We start from the raw sequence: 19493 nt of genomic DNA on the forward strand, positions 1-19493 counted from the left end.
GTGGTGAGCGTCACACATGTATCACACACACGCAGAGGTTCCCTGCACAGACCTGGAACGTGGTGAGCGTCACACATGTATTACACACGCAGAGGCTCCCTGCACAGAGCTCGCACGTGGTAAGCGTCACACATGTATCACACACGCAGAGGCTTCCTGCACAGACCTGGCACGTGGTAAGCGTCACACATGTATCACACACACGCAGAGGCTCCCTGCACAGACCTGGCATGTGGTAAGCATCACACATGTATCATACACACGCAGAGGCTCCCTGCACAGGCCTGGCACGTGGTAAGCGTCACACATGTATCATACACACGCAGAGACTCCCTGCACAGACCTGACATGTGGTGAGCGTCACACATGTATCACACACACGCAGAGGCTCCCTGCACAGACCTGGCACGTGGTGAGCGTCACACATGTATCACACACACGCAGAGGCTCCCTGCACAGACCTGGCATGTGGTGAGCGTCACACATGTATCACACACATGCAGAGGCTCCCTGCACAGACCTCACGTGGTGGGCATCACACATGTATCACACACACGCAGAGACTCCCTGCACAGACCTGACATGTGGTGAGCGTCACACATGTATCACACACACGCAGAGGCTCCCTGCACAGACCTGGCACGTGGTGAGCGTCACACATGTATCATACACACACAGAGACTCACTGTACAGACCTGGCACGTGGTGAGCGTCACACATGTATCACACACGCAGAGGCTCCCTGCACAGAGCTCGCACGTGGTGAGCGTCACACATGTATCCCACACGCACAGAGACTCCCTGCACAGACCTCACGTGGTGGGCATCACACATGTATCACACACACGCAGAGGCTCCCTGCACAGACCTGGCACGTGGTCAGCGTCACACATGTATCACATACACGCAGAGACTCCCTGCACAGACCTGGCACGTGCTGAGCGTCACACATGTATCACACACACAGAGGCTCCCTGCACAGACCTGACACGTGGTCAGCGTCACACATGTATCACACACACGCAGAGGCTCCCTGCGCAGACCTGGCACGTGCTGAGCGTCACACATGTATCACATACACGCAGAGGCTCCCTGCACAGACCTGGCACGTGGTCAGCGTCACACATGTATCACATACACGCAGAGGCTCCCTGCACAGACTTGGCACGTGGTGAGCGTCACACATGTATCACACACACGCAGAGGCTCCCTGCACAGACCTGGCACGTAGTAAGCGTCACACATGTATCACACACACGCAGAGGCTCCCTGCACATACCTGGCACGTAGTGAGCGTCACACATGTATCACACATGCAGAGGCTCCCTGCACAGACCTGGCACGTGGTCAGCGTCACACATGTATCACACACACGCAGAGGCTCCCAGCACAGACCTGGCACGTGGTCAGCGTCACACATGTAACACACACACGCAGAGGCTCCCTGCGCAGACCTGGCACGTGCTGAGCGTCACACATGTATCACACACACGCAGAGGCTCCCTGCACAGATCTGGCACGTGGTCAGCGTCACACTTGTATCACACATGCAGAGTCTCCCTGCACAGACCTGGTACGTGGTGAGCGTCACACATGTATCACACACACACAGAGGCTTCCTGCACAGACCTGGCACGTGGTGAGCGTCATACATGTATCACACACGCAGAGGCTCCCTGCACAGACCTGGCACGTAGTAAGCGTCACACATGTATCACACACACGCAGAGGCTCCCTGCGCAGACCTGGCATGTGCTGAGCGTCACACATGTATCACACACACGCAGAGGCTCCCTGCACAAACCTGGCACGTGGTGAGTGTCACACATGTATCACACACGTAGAGGCTCCCTGCACAGACCTGGCACGTGGTGAGCATCACACATGTATCACACATGCAGAGGCTCCCTGTATAGGCCTGGCACGTGCTGAGTGTCACACATGTATCACACATGCAGAGGCTCCCTGCACAGACCTGGCACGTCACACATGTATCACACACGCAGAGGCTCCCTGCACAGACCTGGCACGTCACACATGTATCACACACGCAGAGGCTCCCTGCACAGACCTGGCACGTGTTGAGCGTCACACATGTAGCACAGACCTGGCATGTGTTGAGCGTCACACATGTATCCCACACGCAGAGGCTCCCTGTACAAGCCTGGCACGTGGTGAGCATCACACATGTATCACACACGCATATGCTCCCTGCACAGACCTGGCACGTGGTGAGCGTCACACATGTATCACACACGCAGAGGCTCCCTGCACAGGCCTGGCACGTGGTGAGCGTCACACATGTATCACACACGCAGAGGCTCCCTGCACAGGCCTGGCACATGGTGAGCGTCACACATGTATCACACATGCAGAGGCTCCCTGCACAGGCCTGGCACATGGTGAGCGTCACACATGTATCACACACGCAGAGGCTCCCTGCACAGACCTGGCACGTGGTGAGCGTCACACATGTATCACACACACGCAGATGCTCCCTGCACAGACCTGGCACATGATGAGCGTCACACATGTATCACACACACGCAGAGGCCCCCTGCACAGACCTGGCACGTGGTGAGCGTCACACATGTATCACACACGCAGAGGCTCCCTGCACAGACCTGGCATGTGGTGAGCGTCACACATGTATCACACACACGCAGAGGCTCCCTGCACAGAACTGGCATGTGGTGAGCGTCACACATGTATCACACACACGCAGAGGCTCCCTGCACAGACCTGGCACGTGGTGAGCGTCACACATGTATCATACACACGCAGAGGCTCCCTGCACAGACCTGGCACGCGGTGAGCGTCACACATGTATCACACACGCAGAGGCCCCCTGCACAGGCCTGGCACGTGGTGAGCGTCACACATGTATCACACACACGCAGATGCTCCCTGCACAGACCTGGCACATGATGAGCGTCACACATGTATCACACACACGCAGAGGCCCCCTGCACAGACCTGGCACGTGGTGAGCGTCACACATGTATCACACACGCAGAGGCTCCCTGCACAGACCTGGCATGTGGTGAGCGTCACACATGTATCACACACACGCAGAGGCTCCCTGCACAGAACTGGCATGTGGTGAGCGTCACACATGTATCACACACACGCAGATGCTCCCTGCACAGACCTGGCACATGATGAGCGTCACACATGTATCACACACACGCAGAGGCCCCCTGCACAGACCTGGCACGTGGTGAGCGTCACACATGTATCACACACGCAGAGGCTCCCTGCACAGACCTGGCATGTGGTGAGCGTCACACATGTATCACACACACGCAGAGGCTCCCTGCACAGGCCTGGCACGTGGTGAGCGTCACACATGTATCACACACACGCAGATGCTCCCTGCACAGACCTGGCACATGATGAGCGTCACACATGTATCACACACACGCAGAGGCCCCCTGCACAGACCTGGCACGTGGTGAGCGTCACACATGTATCACACACGCAGAGGCTCCCTGCACAGACCTGGCATGTGGTGAGCGTCACACATGTATCACACACACGCAGAGGCCCCCTGCACAGACCTGGCACGTGGTGAGCGTCACACATGTATCATACACACGCAGAGGCTCCCTGCACAGACCTGGCACGCGGTGAGCGTCACACATGTATCACACACGCAGAGGCTCCCTGCACAGACCTGGCACGTGGTGAGCGTCACACATGTATCACACACACGCAGAGGCTCCCTGCACAGACCTGGCACGTGGTGAGCGTCACACATGTATCACACACACGCAGAGGCTCCCTGCACAGACCTGGCACGTGGTGAGCGTCACACATGTATCACACACGCAGAGGCTCCCTGCCAGGGCCGGATTAAGCCTTCAGGGGGCCTGGGGTACTTTAGATAGGGGGGCCCTCTTATCAGAACTACCCCCCTGGTAATGTCCATTATGTGTGTGCCTGCTCCTCCCACTACAGCAATTCGCTGTACCCACATTCAGAGCCAGATTTAGACCATCAGTGTAGGTCCCCCCTCCCTCAACTGAATGCAGTTTCACACACACACACACACACACACACACACTGCCCCCATAGCTGAACACATACATACTGCCCCCATAGCTGCACACACACACTGCCTTACTGACATGGACACCTCTTACTGACAGATACCACTTACTGACATGTCACAGACGCATCTTACTGATACAAACACTGACACACATACACTTAATGACACAGACACCGCTTACTGACAGACACCCTTACTGACACAGACAAACACACCTTACTTACACACCACTTACTGGCATATGCATACTGAGAGCCACCCCTTAGTGATACAGATACAAGTTACTGATACAAACATTTACTGACACCCCTTACTGACACACTTACTGAAACACACACTTATTGACACAGAGTCCACTTACTGACAGATATCCCCTACTGACACTATATACTGACACATTATCATACATATCTACAGGCACACCTTACTGACAGAGAAAACTTACTAACACAGATACCCCTTACTGACACACACAACACACTTATTCACACAGATACGACTGACTGACTGTCTGACATAGACACCACTTATTGGCTGATACCTCTTACTGACACACAAACCTACTGACATGCACACACTAACACACTTACTGACACAAATACACACACTGACACACTTACTGACATACACACTTCATGGCATACATTCAGTAGCGGATCTTGCCACGGGCAAGCAGGACTTTTGCCCGGGGCGCCGCCTTCCGCTGGGAAGGGAAACTAGACGCGTACGCGTCTAGTTTCCCTTCGTGGAGAGGTCCTTTACTGTGCGGTGCGCGATGATGTCATCGCGCACCGCGCATCATTCCAGTCTGTACAGGGGGCGTAAATGCACGCCCCCTGTATGAAGCCACACACCCCCAATGCCGCCCGGGGCGCCAGAAGCCCCGGAACCGGCCCTGCATACATTCACACAGAAGATGACACTGTGTGGGATTGGCACTCGCCTTTTCAAAATCCAGATTTCTTTACTTGTTTGACCTTTGCCACTTTTTATCAGCTGCAGTCAGAGGTCTGTTCATTCTCTGCTTCAATCCGCTTGGTCTGTCTCTCCTCAGAGAGACGCTGGGAGGAGGTGTGGTCTGCTACTGGCTGCTACTGCTGTACAGTAGCTGCGTAACCCTTCGTGCTGCCACTCAGCGATGCAGAATGACTTCAGTGTGCAAGACAGCAGGGGGCGGTTGTGTCAGAGGCAGAACAGCTCTAGCTGGGGCAGTGGCAAACGCAGTATTTTCGTTGGGGGGTTTCCGTACATGTATGTACTGTAGGATAGATATATATATATATATATATATATATATATATATATATATAGTTACATACATATACAGATGCAGCAGTGCCCGGCACTCTCAACAATATTTACAATGGCCCATGAGGATTTAATAGCAGACATAGGGGAGGTGGCACTCAACGGACATCATGAGGCAAACAAAAATCACTGTACCAACCACATGTACAGCACTAACGTTTCGGAACATTAAGCCTTCATCAGTGAACTCTGATAAATGAATAAAGTTCTAATACGTTAGTATTTGCGTTATGAAGTCCATTGAGTGCCGCCCCCACTATATGATAGATAGATTTTTACTTTTTTTCCCCCTGGTAAAAAAAAGGCAGGGGCAATCAGATTTTATTTAAAAAAAAAAAAACTATATACAAGGTCACTGTATACCAATGTGTCGACGCTACGGGCTCCTGACTTTTTTAACCGGATTACAATTAATTAGAGAAGCACCTGAGTATCAGACCACTGCACACACACATACATTATCATACTTAAACACACGCAGCACACACAGCATACATACATACAGGAAGTATGTGGTACAGGAAATACATATATACATACACAGAGTATACTTGCACACACAGTAAACATACATACAGGAAGTATACACACACACATAGTACACATGCACACAGCATACATACATACTTATATTACATGCACATAGCATATATACATATATACACACACTGTGATGACACACACCATTAAGAGGAAGCATGCCACTCATTCAATCACATGCTACTCACCACACAAACTGCTGCAGTATATGGGACAGCATGCCACATGGCCTACTGGCCCTTTCTTCATCTGGCTGCTTGCATAGTCAGTGGAGACTGAGAGACAGCAGCAGCCGCTACCTGCTCTCACCCGGAGGGCTGTTTCAAAGAAGACTCAGTCAAGAGGAGTCAGGCACGTTCATGACATGTACAGCCTGTGAGGAGCTGCTCGTTATCGCTGCAGCTCCCCCTACAGGCAGCCAGCCGCCTGACAGTGTAGGGAGCTGGAGCAGCCGTGTATTGTATACACGCAATGGAAAAAAAAAAAAAAAAAAAAAAACATCTTTCAGCAGCGCTGATGATCGTCGGTCAGGGGGGCCCCCTAACAGAGCCGGCCCTAGCCAATATGATGCCCTAGGCAAGATTTTGGCTGGTGCCCCCTAGCACCACCGCTGGTTCCACCTCTGACCTTGCACTTCTTTCCCAGCACCATCACCCCTCATCCATAGCAGTCCTTATTTTGGTATGTGTACCCCCTATATTTTAAATAGGAACAGTTCGCACATTTGGCGCACAGTCCAAAAAGGGGTGTGTTTTTGCTGGCAAGGGGCATGGCCACACAATAGTAACCCCATTTCCAATTATGCCTCACAGTACTGCAACTTTATTCACATTTGATCATGCAATAGTTTCCATAATTCATATTACATCCCTCAGTAGTATCACTTTACCTTATAAACGTTACTCCTCACAGTAGAGCCCCTTATTCCCATTACATCACACTGAATTGCTCCTTATTCACATTACACCACACCCTATTGCTCTTTATTCACATTAGATGACACAGTAGTGCCCTTTCTATATGCAACGCCATAGTAGAGCACCTTATACACATAATGCCACACAGTAATGCCCCTTACACATATGAGGAACATTATTAAAGTCCTTATAAACATAATGCGCCTTACACATTATGACAACTTTTATTAATGCCCTTTTACACATAATGTCCCTTACACATATGCCACACATTATTAATGCCTTATACACATAATGACACACATAGTGCCCCCTACACATTTGCTGCACATTATTAGTGCCCCTATACACATAATGACACACATACAGTAGTACCCTGTTACACATATGCCGCACATTATTAATGCCCTTATACACATAATGACACACATAGTGCCTTTTACACATATGTTGAACATTATTAATGCATTTTTACATGACACACATAATGCTCCTTACACATATTCCGAACACTACTGCACAACCAACCTACTCACATGCACACAACACTCACACTGCCACTAACACTGTGACCTCTGCCTCTGCTTGAATACAGATGTGTCTTCATAAATCTTGCCTCAATGCTAACGCCGGGCACATTTTTTTAATGAAAATGTATCTCATTTGCATTGCTATGTGGCTAGGATGCACAAGCAGCTTCTGCTGATTAAAATGATAAGCAGCATGCCTATATACTGTGTGAGACTGTGGCTGTATCTGCATATGAAATGCTACACACAGAATATAGGCATGCCGCATATCATTTTAATCAGCAGAAGCTGCTGATGCCCCTAGGCATATCAAATGCCCTAGGCAATTGCCTAGTTTGCCTATGCCTATGGCCGGCTCTGCCCCCTAAGATTAGAGGGCCTGGGGTACTGACCCCCTGTGACCCCCCCTTAATCCGGCTCTGCTCCCTGCACAGACCTGGCACGTGGTAAGCGTCACTCAGGCCTTGCAATTAACGGTATTTATTTGTGATAAACAAGTAATACATTTTATCAAATTGTACAAATTAAAACATATTAAAATAAAGCTTTGATCTTGCTCCTAAGTTACCTCTGGATCTTCCCACATGTCGGGGTTTCTATTAATACTGAATATATTCAGAATAACATTTGTACCTGTAATATAAGGAGAATACAAACACTGCATTATTATATCACTGAATTATTATATTACTGCATTATTACATCACTGCATTATATCACTGTATTATTATATTACTGCATTATTACATCACTGCGTTATTATATCACTGCATTATTATATCACTGCATTATTACATCACTGTGTTATTATATTTCTGCGTTATTCTATCACTGCATTATATCACTGTATTATTCTATTACTGCATTATTACATCACTGTGTTATTATATTACTGCGTTTTTATATCACTGCTTTATTCTATCACTGCTTTATTATATCACTGCATTATTCTATCACTGCTTTATTATATCACTGCATTATTTTATCACTGCTGTATTATATCACTGCATTATTCTATCACTGCTTTATTCTATCACTGCTTTATTCTATCACTGCTTTATTCTATCACTGCATTATTCTATCACTGCTTTATTATATCACTGCATTATTATATTACTGCATTATTATATCACTGCTTTATTATATCACTGCATTATTCTATCACTGCTTTATTATATCACTGCATTATTATATCACTGCTTTATTATATCACTGCATTATTATATCACTGCTTTATTATATCACTGCTTTATTATATCACTGCTTTATTATATCACTGCATTATTATATCACTGCTTTAGATCACTGCATTGTTATATCACTGCTTTATTATATCACTGCATTATTATATCACTGCTTTAGATCACTGCATTATTATATCACTGCATTATTATATAAGGTCTGGGACAGAAGGTCGACTCGACACCAATTAGTTTGACACACCTTAGGTCGATACCAGAAATAGAAAAATAAATAAATAAAATAGAATAAAATTTGCACCGAGGTCACTGGATGGCTAAGCTAAGCAACACAAGTGGCCGACACAAACACCTGGCCCATCTAGGAGTGGCACTGCAGTTTTCTAGCGAGAGGATGAGTGCTTCCATCCTCATGTGAAGCTGAACCACTAGCCATGAACATAGGCCAGGGCCTCAGCCGTTCCTTGTCACTCCGTGTGGTAAATGGCATATTGGCAAGTTTACGCTTCTCCTCAGACGCTTTTGATTTAGATTTTTGGTCATTTTACTGAACTTTTGTAGTATACTTGACGACACAGAGGTAGAGCAGTGGACTACTGCACCGTACTGCTATATATATACTGGTGGTCACAGCAACATTCTGCACTGTCCCCTCCTACTATATACTGCGCACAACTAAAATGCACCACAGGTATGGATGCATAGTATACTTGACGACACAGAGCTAGAGCAGTGGCCTACTGTACCCAGTGGCGGATCTTGCCATGGGCAAGCAGGACTTTTGCCCGGGGCGCCGGCGCCATCCGGAGGGCGCCGCAGCATGGCAAGATCCACCACTGTGCCCCCCGCAGTGCCCCGCTGTGCCCCCCCCCCCCCCCGCTTTGAAGGGAACCAGACGCTACGGTCTAGTTTCCCTTCATGGAGAGGACCTTTGCTGTGCAGTGCGCAATGATGTCATCGCGCACCGCACAGCATAGTAGCACAGACACTAGGGGTCATAATTGACCTCTAGTGTCTATGCTGTTCTATGGGAGAGACGCAGCCACATCCTCTCGCTATCATCTCCAAAGCACGAGTGAAAATGGCGGTGACACGAGGCTTCTTATATAAAATACGAATCTCGCGAGAATCCGACAGCGAGATGATGACGTTCGGGCGCGCTCGGGTTTACTGAGCAAGGCGGGAAGATTCGAGTCTGCCTCGGAACCGTGTAAAATGGGTGAAGTTCGGGGGGGTTCGGATCCCGAGGAACCGAACCCGCTCATCACTAATTACAGTAAGAAGCTAAAACAGAGCACAGGTAACAATTAGCACCACGACTCTCAGTACACGCTACAGCCCAGATGTAATGAAGGAGTAATCGCCGTACTACTAGGGCCGGGCAGCCGTTGGAAGAGATGAAAGGTAACGAACGGAGATGCGGGTATTGACAGACGCTACGTAGGAGAGAGTTGTAATTGAAGTGTGAGGGAAAAGTGTTGTGAGAACATGAGGGAAGAAGGCCCTGCTCTTAGGAGCTTACAATCTAGGGGGCGTGGGGAGACAGAGAGGTGACATGGTGGCCTGACGGCAGGAAGTAAGCGAGGCAGAGATGGCCAAGGCATGAGGCAGAGGGATAGGAGAGCGGACTCGAGACCAGGTTATGCGGCAGAAGGGGTGGGCTTTAGTATGCCAAATGTCGGGATCCCGGCGCACAGTATACCGGCGCCGGGATCCCGACTCCCGGCATACCAACAGCTATTCTCCCTCGTGGGGGTCCACGACCGCCCTGGATGGAGAATAAATAGCGTGCCCGCAGCGTGGCGAGCGCAGCGAGCCTGCAAGGGGCTCCTTTGCGCTCGCCACACTGTCGGTATGCCGGCGGTCGGGCTCCCGGCGCCGGTATGCTGGTCGCCAGGAGCCCGGCCGCCAGCATACCATACTACACCCGGCAGAAGAGTACTCTTTGATGAATAGGTGGCCTTTCAGTGCCCGTTTGAAGCTTTGCAAGGTCGGGGAGAGTCTAATAGAGCGAGGGAGAACATTACAACGAAGAAGAGCAGCACGGGAAAAATCGCACAATGCTCCCATGCCGCTCCAGCAAGACACGGCGGTCCTGTGCCCTCGCCTTGTAGCCGTCCAGTTCTTGCCCAAGTTATAAACGACTCACAATAGGATGCCAAAGATATGTAATTCCCGTCTGTGATTGCACTGTGGCCTAATTCTGAGTTGATCGCAGCAGAAAATATTTTAGCAATTGGGCAAAAGCATGTGCACTGCAGGGAAGACAGATATAACATGTGCAGAGAGAGTTGGATTAGGGTGGAGTGTATTTAAACTGAAATCTAAATTGCAGTGTAAAAATAAAGCAGCCAGTATTTACCCTGCACAGAAACAAAATAACCCACCAAAATCTAACTCTCTCTGCACATGTTACATCTGCCCCCCCTGCAGTGCACATGGTTTTGCCCAATTGCTAACAAACTTGCTGCTGCGATCAACTTGGAATTACCCCCTGTATGCAGAAACTCACAATTTGCACCAGTGCACAGATTCACCCAACTCACAATCTGGCCAGTGTCATTAAACTCACTGAGGGCGCTGAATCTGAGAGAGAAAGCAAAAAATGCAGTAACTTTACACCTGCAACTAACCATACTTACCTACTTTGCTGCCAGCGTTGTAGGTGTATGGGGGGCGTGGCCGGCAGCAGGAGAGCCGGTTCGGGGGCGTGGCCGGCAGTTGAATGGGCAGTCCGGGGGTGTGGCTTCGTGTGAGCGTCATCGTGACTCCTCCCCCCCCCCCGCTGTGCTGTGCCGATAAACGAGGCGCTGCATAGCGGGGGCGGAGCTACGATGACGCGATTCAGCGCAAATCGCGTCATCGGACCCCCTCGGGCCGCCCGCACGTTCTCTGCTGCGGGCGGCTGAGGGGGAGAGCAGGAGGCTTGCCCACCTTTCCGGGGGGCCGGGAGGGTCACCCGATTTTCGGGAGCCTCCCGGCCATTCCGGGAGGGTAGGCAAGTATGAACTAACTACGCTGTTACACAATGGGGTGGGAGGGGGGGGGGGGATTCATTTATTATGTTTGCATGAGGGTAAATACTGGCTGCTTCTGCTTCTGCATGTAGCCCACACATGCTGGCAGCTTTATTCTCACACTGCAATGTAGGACACGCCCCTCCCACACCTAACTCTCTGCACATGTTACATCTGCCCTCTGGAGTGCAGCATGGTGTTACCCAGGTGCTCAGTTACTGGCTGCTTCTGCATGTAGCCCACACATGCTGGCAGCTTTATTATCACACTGCAATGTAGCTCTGAGCTAGGACACGTCCCTACTACACCTAACTCTCTGCACATGTTACATCTGCCCCCTGGAGTGCAGCATGGTGTTACCCAGGTGCTCAGTTATTGGCTGGTTCTGCATGTAGCCCACACATGCTGGCAGCTTTATTCTCACACTGCAATGTAGATCTGTGCTAGGACACACCCCTCCCACACCTAACTCTCTGCACATGTTACAACTGCCCCCTGCAGCACAGCATGGTGTTACCCAGGTGCTCAGTTACTGGCTGCTTCTGCATGTAGCCCACACATGCTGGCAGCTTTATTCTCACACTGCAATGTAGATCTGTGCTAGGACACACCCCTCCCATACATAACTCTCTGCACATGTTACATCTGCCTCCCCGTAGAAGTGACATATGGTCAGGGAATCAGGAGAGACAGACCCTCGCCTGTCATCCTTGTCACAGCTCACGGATAGATGAATGGACTTTTACCTGTACTAAGGTATTGATTAGCCCCAGAGCAGAGGCGCAGAGTCAAACTTGTGGGTCGTGTTCACCTGGGACTCCTGCAAAGAGGTTTGGGTTTCGCTGCGCCCGTTATACAGGTCGCAGTCCTCTGACTAGGGGCCTAATTCAGACCTTATAGCAGCAGCAGCACAATTTTTCTCTAATGGGCAAAACCATATGCACTGCAGGGGGAGCAGATGTAACATGTGCAGAGAGAGAGTTAGATTTGGGTGTGGTTGTGTTCAAACTGAAATCTAAATTGCAGTGTAACAATAAAGCAGCCAGTATTTACCCTGCACAGAAACAATATAACCCACCCAGATCTAACTCTCTCTGCACATGTTACATCTGCACCACCTGCAGTGCAGCATGGTTTCGCCCATTAAAAAAAGATTTTGATTTTGTGATCAGGTCTGAATTAGGCCCAAGGTCTCTTACTAGAGGAGCTGATATACACTGGAGACCAGACTGAAACTGGATGTTGGCCTGGAACCAACTACACAGGATACCGATCTGAAAGTGGCTATGCTTGACAATGGAGACACTACTTGAAGACTGTGACTGTACATGTGGTGCTTGCACTGAGGTTGAAGGCTGAGGAAATGCACACACAATAAGATATGTTTGCTGCAGGAGATCGCTGGAGACATCAGGAGAACTGGATGTTAGCAGCACAGAAGTGAGATGATAATGTCCTTTAGAATGAGCATAAAGCTGTAGACTGGTACTTTGCACATGAAGCTGATAGGAGACTTACTTGCAGGACAATTAGAGGTTAACTGTTCACTTGAATTCAGGAAAACTTCAGGAACAAAGGGTACACTATCCCAGGGGCAGGAGGCAACTAGTTAATAACAGATATGAGCTGAACTCTGAAAAACTTGGAAACTGCAGCCACACTGGTGCTGAAAAGATGAAGCTCACAGGTGAAAAGCTCACTTAGAAAAGAACATCACAGCCGCACTAAGATGCAGGCTCATAAATAAGGTTGTAGGCTTCAGGAGCAGAGTCTAGAAGGCTGGGAACTTGAGTTAATTGAGTATTGCAATCAGTTAAATTCCGCTAGGGCTATACTGAGCTTGAGAAATAGACAAAAAATATAGGTAGTAACTCTGAGGTTCTTAGCTGAATAGATACACAGGGAACTTAGGGGAAATCTGTTGCTTGGAAAGCTTGCAGGAAGGAAACCCAGCAATACAGAAGAACTGATGTAGCACTTAGAAACTGCAGACTTGCTGTTAAACAGGAGACATGAACTAGCAATGCAACCTATTGCTCTGGCAGTGAGTTGGTGTATGAGAAGGAATTATAGAGGAGCAGCAGGTCACAGATAGGATGCCTCTTCTCAACAATGATTGTGTTCCAACAGTAAGGTATCTGCAATTTGCTGCATATTTAGAATGGTGACTGTAGTCTACTGTACAATTTTCATAAGTTAAGAACTACTGTATAGTGTAACCTGATTCCAGAAGTAATAAAGACTATCTCTATTATAGAGCTTAGACTGATGTTACTGGCCTTCAGCGCAGAAGGGTTTTCTGTATTTGCAAGGAGTGTTAATAAGGTTCCTGTGCATAGTTTTGTATATATGTCACACTCACCTGCTTCTCAGAGAAGAATGCAGGACCGCACTCATGATATACTGTAGACTGATTTTTCAAAATATACTAACACTTGGTGTAGGCTGATGATTTCAAGATCTGTATTGACATGATTCTGTTTGTTAGCAGTGGGTTATGTTGGCCCAGGGCTGGCATGCTTAAAACTAAGGATTTGCTTTCTATGGCAAGTGGGAGATTTCAGTGTTTGGACCAAGAACCTAGAGGACAAAAGGCTTAGTGCAGTATAGTGGGTTTACCAACTTTTTAGTTCTCTCTGCCCGACCTTTTGTGGCCAGTCTTATTCTGAGCTGGGAGAATTCTGCAAAGTGTAATTTTTTTTTTTTTAAAGCAAACATAGGACTCGGTTGCAAGAAACTTGTTTTAAGCTGTGACTTCAGCGTTCATTGTCAGAAGCGGGGCTAAACCCGACAGGTTTTAGCCCCGTTTCTGACAATCTCAATCCGACTTTATAAAAAGTCGAATTGAGATGAGGTAAACTGAGAGCAGGAGACGGAAGGGGAGGCAGCGGGGCGAGCAGGAACCCAGCGGCAGCGGCCACCCGGCTCTAGCAAGCGAGGTCCTGCTTGCTGGAGCCGGGTGGATGCTGCCGTGAGCCTCCGCTGCTGCAGCCGCTGCTCCCCCGTCTCCTCTCCGTCTCATTGCAATGTAGATTATATGTATATTCCCAAATATCTCAGGTAGAAATAGCGACTGACCTTTGGGCAGGCTCCGCCCATCGCAGAAGGTGATTGGCTGGCTGAGCTCACGAGCCACTCCCGGTACAGGTGGATAGAGGCGCATACTCTCCTTAACACACATGGTGGTGTACGGCATCTTCCCCAGATCCTCCCTGCTCACACACAGGATGAAATTATTTATTTATTACCAGTTATTTATATAGCGCACACATATTCTGCAGCGCTGTACAGAGAATATTTGGCCATTCACATCAGTCCCTGCCCAGTGGAGCTTACACTCTATATTCCCTATCACATGGGCACACACATTCACGCTAGGGTTAATTTTGTTGGGAGCCAATTAACCTACCAGTATATTTTTGGACTGTGGGTGGAAACCAGAGTACCCTGAGGAAACCCACACACGTACGGGGAGAAAATACAAACTCCACACAGTTAGGGCCATGGTGGGAATCAAACCCATGACCTCAGTGCTGTGAGGCAGTAATGCTAACCATTACACCATATGTACTGACATATAAAATATATACACTGCTCAAAAAAATAAATGGGACACTAAAATAACACATCCTAGATCTGAATGAATGAAATATTCTTATTAAATACTTTGTTCTTTACATAGTTGAATGTGCTGACTACAAAATCACACAAAAATTATCAATGGAAATCAAATTTATTAACCCATGGAGGTCTGGATTTGGAGTCACACTCAAAATGAAAGTGGAAAAACACACTACAGGCTGATCCAACTTTGATGTAATGTCCTTAAAACAAGTCAAAATGAGGCCCAGTAGTGTGTGTGGCCTCCACGTGCCTGTATGACCTCCTTACAACGCCTGGGCATGCTCCCGATGAGGTGGCGGATGGTCTCCTGAGGGATCTCCTCCCAGACCTGGACTAAAGCATCCGCCAACTCCTGGACAGTCTGTGGTGCAACGTGGCTTTGGTGGATGGAGCGAGACATGATGTCCCAGATGTGCTCAATTGGATTCAGGTCTGGGGAACGGGCGGGCCAGTCCATAGCATCAATGCCTTCGTCTTGCAGGAACTGCTGACACACTCCAGCCACATGAGGTCTAGCATTGTCTTGCATTAGGAGGAACCCAGGGCCAACCGCACCAGCATATGGACTCACAAGGGGTCTGAAGATCTCATCTCGGTACCTAATGGCAGTCAGGCTACCTCTGGCGAACACATGGAGAACTGTGCGGCCCCCCAAAGAAATGCCACCCCACACCATTACTGACCCACTGCCAAACCAGTCATGCTGGAGGATGTTGCAGGCAGCAGAATGTTCTCCTTGGCATCTCCAGACTCTGTCACGTCTGTCACATGTGTTCAGTGAGAACCTGCTTTCATCTGTGAAGAGCACAGGGCGCCAGTGGCGAATTTGCCAATCTTGGTGTTCTCTGGCAAATGCCAAACGTCCTGCATGGTGTTATCAGGGCCGGCTCTGGGGCTTGTGGCGCCCCGGGCGGCTTTAGGGGGCGTGGCTTTGTACAGGGGGCGTGGTCATTTACGCCCCCTGTACAGCTGAATTGATGTGCGGTGCGCGATGACGTCATCGCGCACCGCACAGCAAAGGACCTCTCCACGAAGGGAAACTAGACGCGTAGCGTCTAGTTCCCTTCGTGGAGAGGACCTTTGCTGTGCGGTGCGCGATGACGTCATCGCGCACCGCACAGTAAAGGACCTCTCCCGGAAGGGAAACTAGACGCGTACGCGTCTAGTTTCCCTTCCCAGCGGTAGCGGCCGGGGGCAGCGGGCAGCAGGGGGCACACACCAGTAGCGGATCTTGCCCTGGTGCGGCGCCCTCCGGAGGGCGCCCTGCGCCCTCCAGGAGGCGGCGCCCCGGGCAAAAGTACTGCTTGCCCGTGGCAAGATCCGCTACTGGGTGTTATGCTGTAAGCACAACCCCCACCTGTGGACGACATGGAGTCTGTTTCTGATCGTTTGAGTAGACACATGCACATTTGCGGCTTGTTGGAGGTAATTTTGCAGGGCTCCTCCTGTTCCTCCTTGCACAAAGGCGGAGGTAGCGGTCCTGCTGCTGGGTTGTTGCCCTCCTACGGCCTCCTCCACATCTCCTGATGTACTGGCTTGTCTCCTGGTAACGCCTCCATGCTCTGGACACTACGCTGACAGACACAGCAAACCTTCTTGCCACAGCTCGCATTGATGTGCCATCCTGGATGAGCTACACTACCTGAGCCACTTGTGTGAGTTGTAGGGAGGTCATACAGGCACGTGGAGGCCACACACACTACTGAGCCTCATTTTGACTTGTTTTAAGGACATTACATCAAAGTTGGATCAGCCTGTAGTGTGTTTTTCCACTTTAATATTGAGGGTGACTCCAAATCCAGACCTCCAATGGTTAAAAAATTTGATTTCCATTGATAATTTTTGTGTGATTTTGTTGTCCGCACATTCAACTATGTAAAGTATTTAATAAGAATATTTAATTCATTCAGATCTAGGATGTGTTATTTTAGTGTTCCCATTATTTTTTTGAGCAGTATATATATATATATATATATATATATATATACATATATACACATTGTGTGTGTGTGTGTGTGTGTGTGTGTGTGTGTGTGTGTGTGTGTGTGTGTGTGTATATATATTTATACATATTGCTTCGTTATTATACTGTAGTGTGAAATAGTATGAGTGTATTCATCAGTGTTTTCCTACAAATACCTTTATGTGAGTGTACTGTGTGGTAGAACCTGGGTAAGAGAGTAACCTCTATATGATGGCAGCCACATTACTATATAATAGTTTCCATGTTATTTGGCCTCATGGCTCTGTGAAACGCGTGGATGCCATGTGTGGTGCTTGGAAGTGGGTTATTACAAGTCTTGCCTATGCCCCTCCATACATTACATTGCATTAACATTCTGGTCCCAATGTAGTAACCTGCGGTTTGCAGACTTTCTGGATATTTCAGCAATTAAGCCACACGTTTTGAAGTGACGCCTCGTTCCAGTACAATGTCATGTCCTGTTTGTTACTTGTTTCTCCAAATCTCTGCTGCTAACGTGCTCAAATTCCTTTATTTAATCAGGTAGCTCATTGTTTGGACCTGTGATTTCCATGTCCTCTATCACGTTCAGTGGATAATTACACCCCGCTTCCTGCCCTTGCTTTGACCTATACCTGACCATGCTTCTATGCTCCCTGTCCTTACTCTGGCCTATTCCAGACCACACCTCCCTGCTTCCTACCCTTGCTGTGACCTATACCTGACCATGCTTCCATGCTCCCTGTCCTTTCTCTGGCCTATTCCTGACAACACTTCCCTGCTTCCTGCCCTTGCTCTGCCCTATACCTGACCATGCTTCCATGCTCCCTGTCCTTTCTCTGGCCTATTCCTGACCACACCTCCCTGCTTCCTGCCCTTGCTCTGACCTATACCTGACCATGCTTCCATGCTCCCTGTCCTTTCTCTGGCCTATTCCTGACCACACTTCCCTGCTTCCTGCCCTTGCTTTGACCTATACCTGACCATGCTTCCATGCTCCCTGTCCTTTCTCTGGCCTATTCCTGACCACACTTCCCTGCTTCCTGCCCTTGCTGTGACCTATACCTGACCATGCTTCCATGCTCCCTGTCCTTTCTCTGGCCTATTCCTGACCACACCTTCCTGCTTCCTGCCCTTGCTCTGACCAATACCTGATCATGCTTCCATGCTCCCTGTCCATACTCCGGCCTATAACCTAGGATTTTGGTTACCTGCCGGTAAATCCTTTTCTCGTAGTCCATAGAGGATGCTGAGGTCCACATTAGTACCATGGGGTATAGATGGATCCACCAGGAGCCATTGGCACTTTAAGAGTTTGAGAGTGTGGGCTGGCTCCTCCTTCTATGCCCCTCCTACCAGACTCAGTCTAGAAACGGTGCCCGAGGAGACGGACATCTTCGAGAAGGATTTAACACATATAGTGGTGAGATTCATACCAGCTCACACAAACAAGGCTAGCCAAGGCTAACTTGGCTTGTAAACTCAGCAACCGCTGAAAACATTTCTTACCAAGTAACAATGCAGTACTTAACTAAAACAAAGTTGAACTGAACCAGATAACAATTGCAGGAAAACGAAGCGCTGGGCGGGCACCCAGCATCCTCTACGGACTACGAGCAAAGGATTTACCGGTAGGTAACCAAAATCCTATTTTCTCTTACGTCCTAGAGGATGCTGGGGTTCACATTAGTACCATGGGGATTTACCAAAGCTCCCAGAATGGAAGGGAGAGTGCGGAGGCTTCTGCAGAACTGATTGACTGAACTTCAGATCATCAGAGGCCAAAGTATCGAACTTGTAGAACTTTGCAAACGTGTTCGACGTTGTAACGCCGAGACACCCAGGAAGACCCCACCTTACGAGTAGAGAGGGCCTTGACAGACGTAGGACACAGCAAGCCTGCCGTAGAATACGATTGCTGGATAGTGAACCTGATCCGGCGAGAGATCGTCTGCTTAGAAGCAGGACACCCAAGTATCTTGGGATCATACAGGACGAACAGAGAGTCCGATTTCCTGTGACGAGCAGTCCTCTTCACATATATTTTCAGAGCCCTGACAACGTCCAAGGGCTTTAATGAAATTGAGGTGTCAGTAGCCACTGGCACCACAATAAGTTGGTTGATATGAAATGCCGATACAACCTTCGGAAGAAACTGCTGACGTGTCCGGAGCTCAGCTCTATCTTCGTGGAAGATCAAGTATGGGTTTTTACATGATAAAGCCCCCAACTCTGACACATGTCTAGCAGAAGCTAAAGCCAACAAAGTGACAGCTTTCCACGTAAGAAATTTTACTTCAACCTCCTGTAGAGGTTAAAACCAGTCCGATTGGAGGAACTG

At 49.0% G+C, this 19493-nt stretch overlaps 1 protein-coding gene across 1 annotated transcript in view; it reads right to left on the bottom strand.

The window, feature by feature from the left end:
- Nucleotides 1–19493, bottom strand: part of LOC134957218 (cytochrome P450 4B1-like) — a 122120-nt gene that overhangs the window by 15602 nt on the left and 87025 nt on the right. Inside the window, exons 9-10 of the mRNA XM_063938920.1 lie at nt 14644–14777; nt 7918–7982 (exon numbers count right to left, since the gene is read on the bottom strand). Of these exons, the coding sequence (XP_063794990.1) occupies nt 7918–7982; nt 14644–14777 (199 nt within the window). The remainder of the gene's footprint in view (nt 1–7917; nt 7983–14643; nt 14778–19493) is intronic.

This window comes from Pseudophryne corroboree, chromosome 9, assembly GCF_028390025.1.
Source record: "Pseudophryne corroboree isolate aPseCor3 chromosome 9, aPseCor3.hap2, whole genome shotgun sequence".
In the NCBI taxonomy this organism is placed as follows: domain Eukaryota; kingdom Metazoa; phylum Chordata; class Amphibia; order Anura; family Myobatrachidae; genus Pseudophryne; species Pseudophryne corroboree.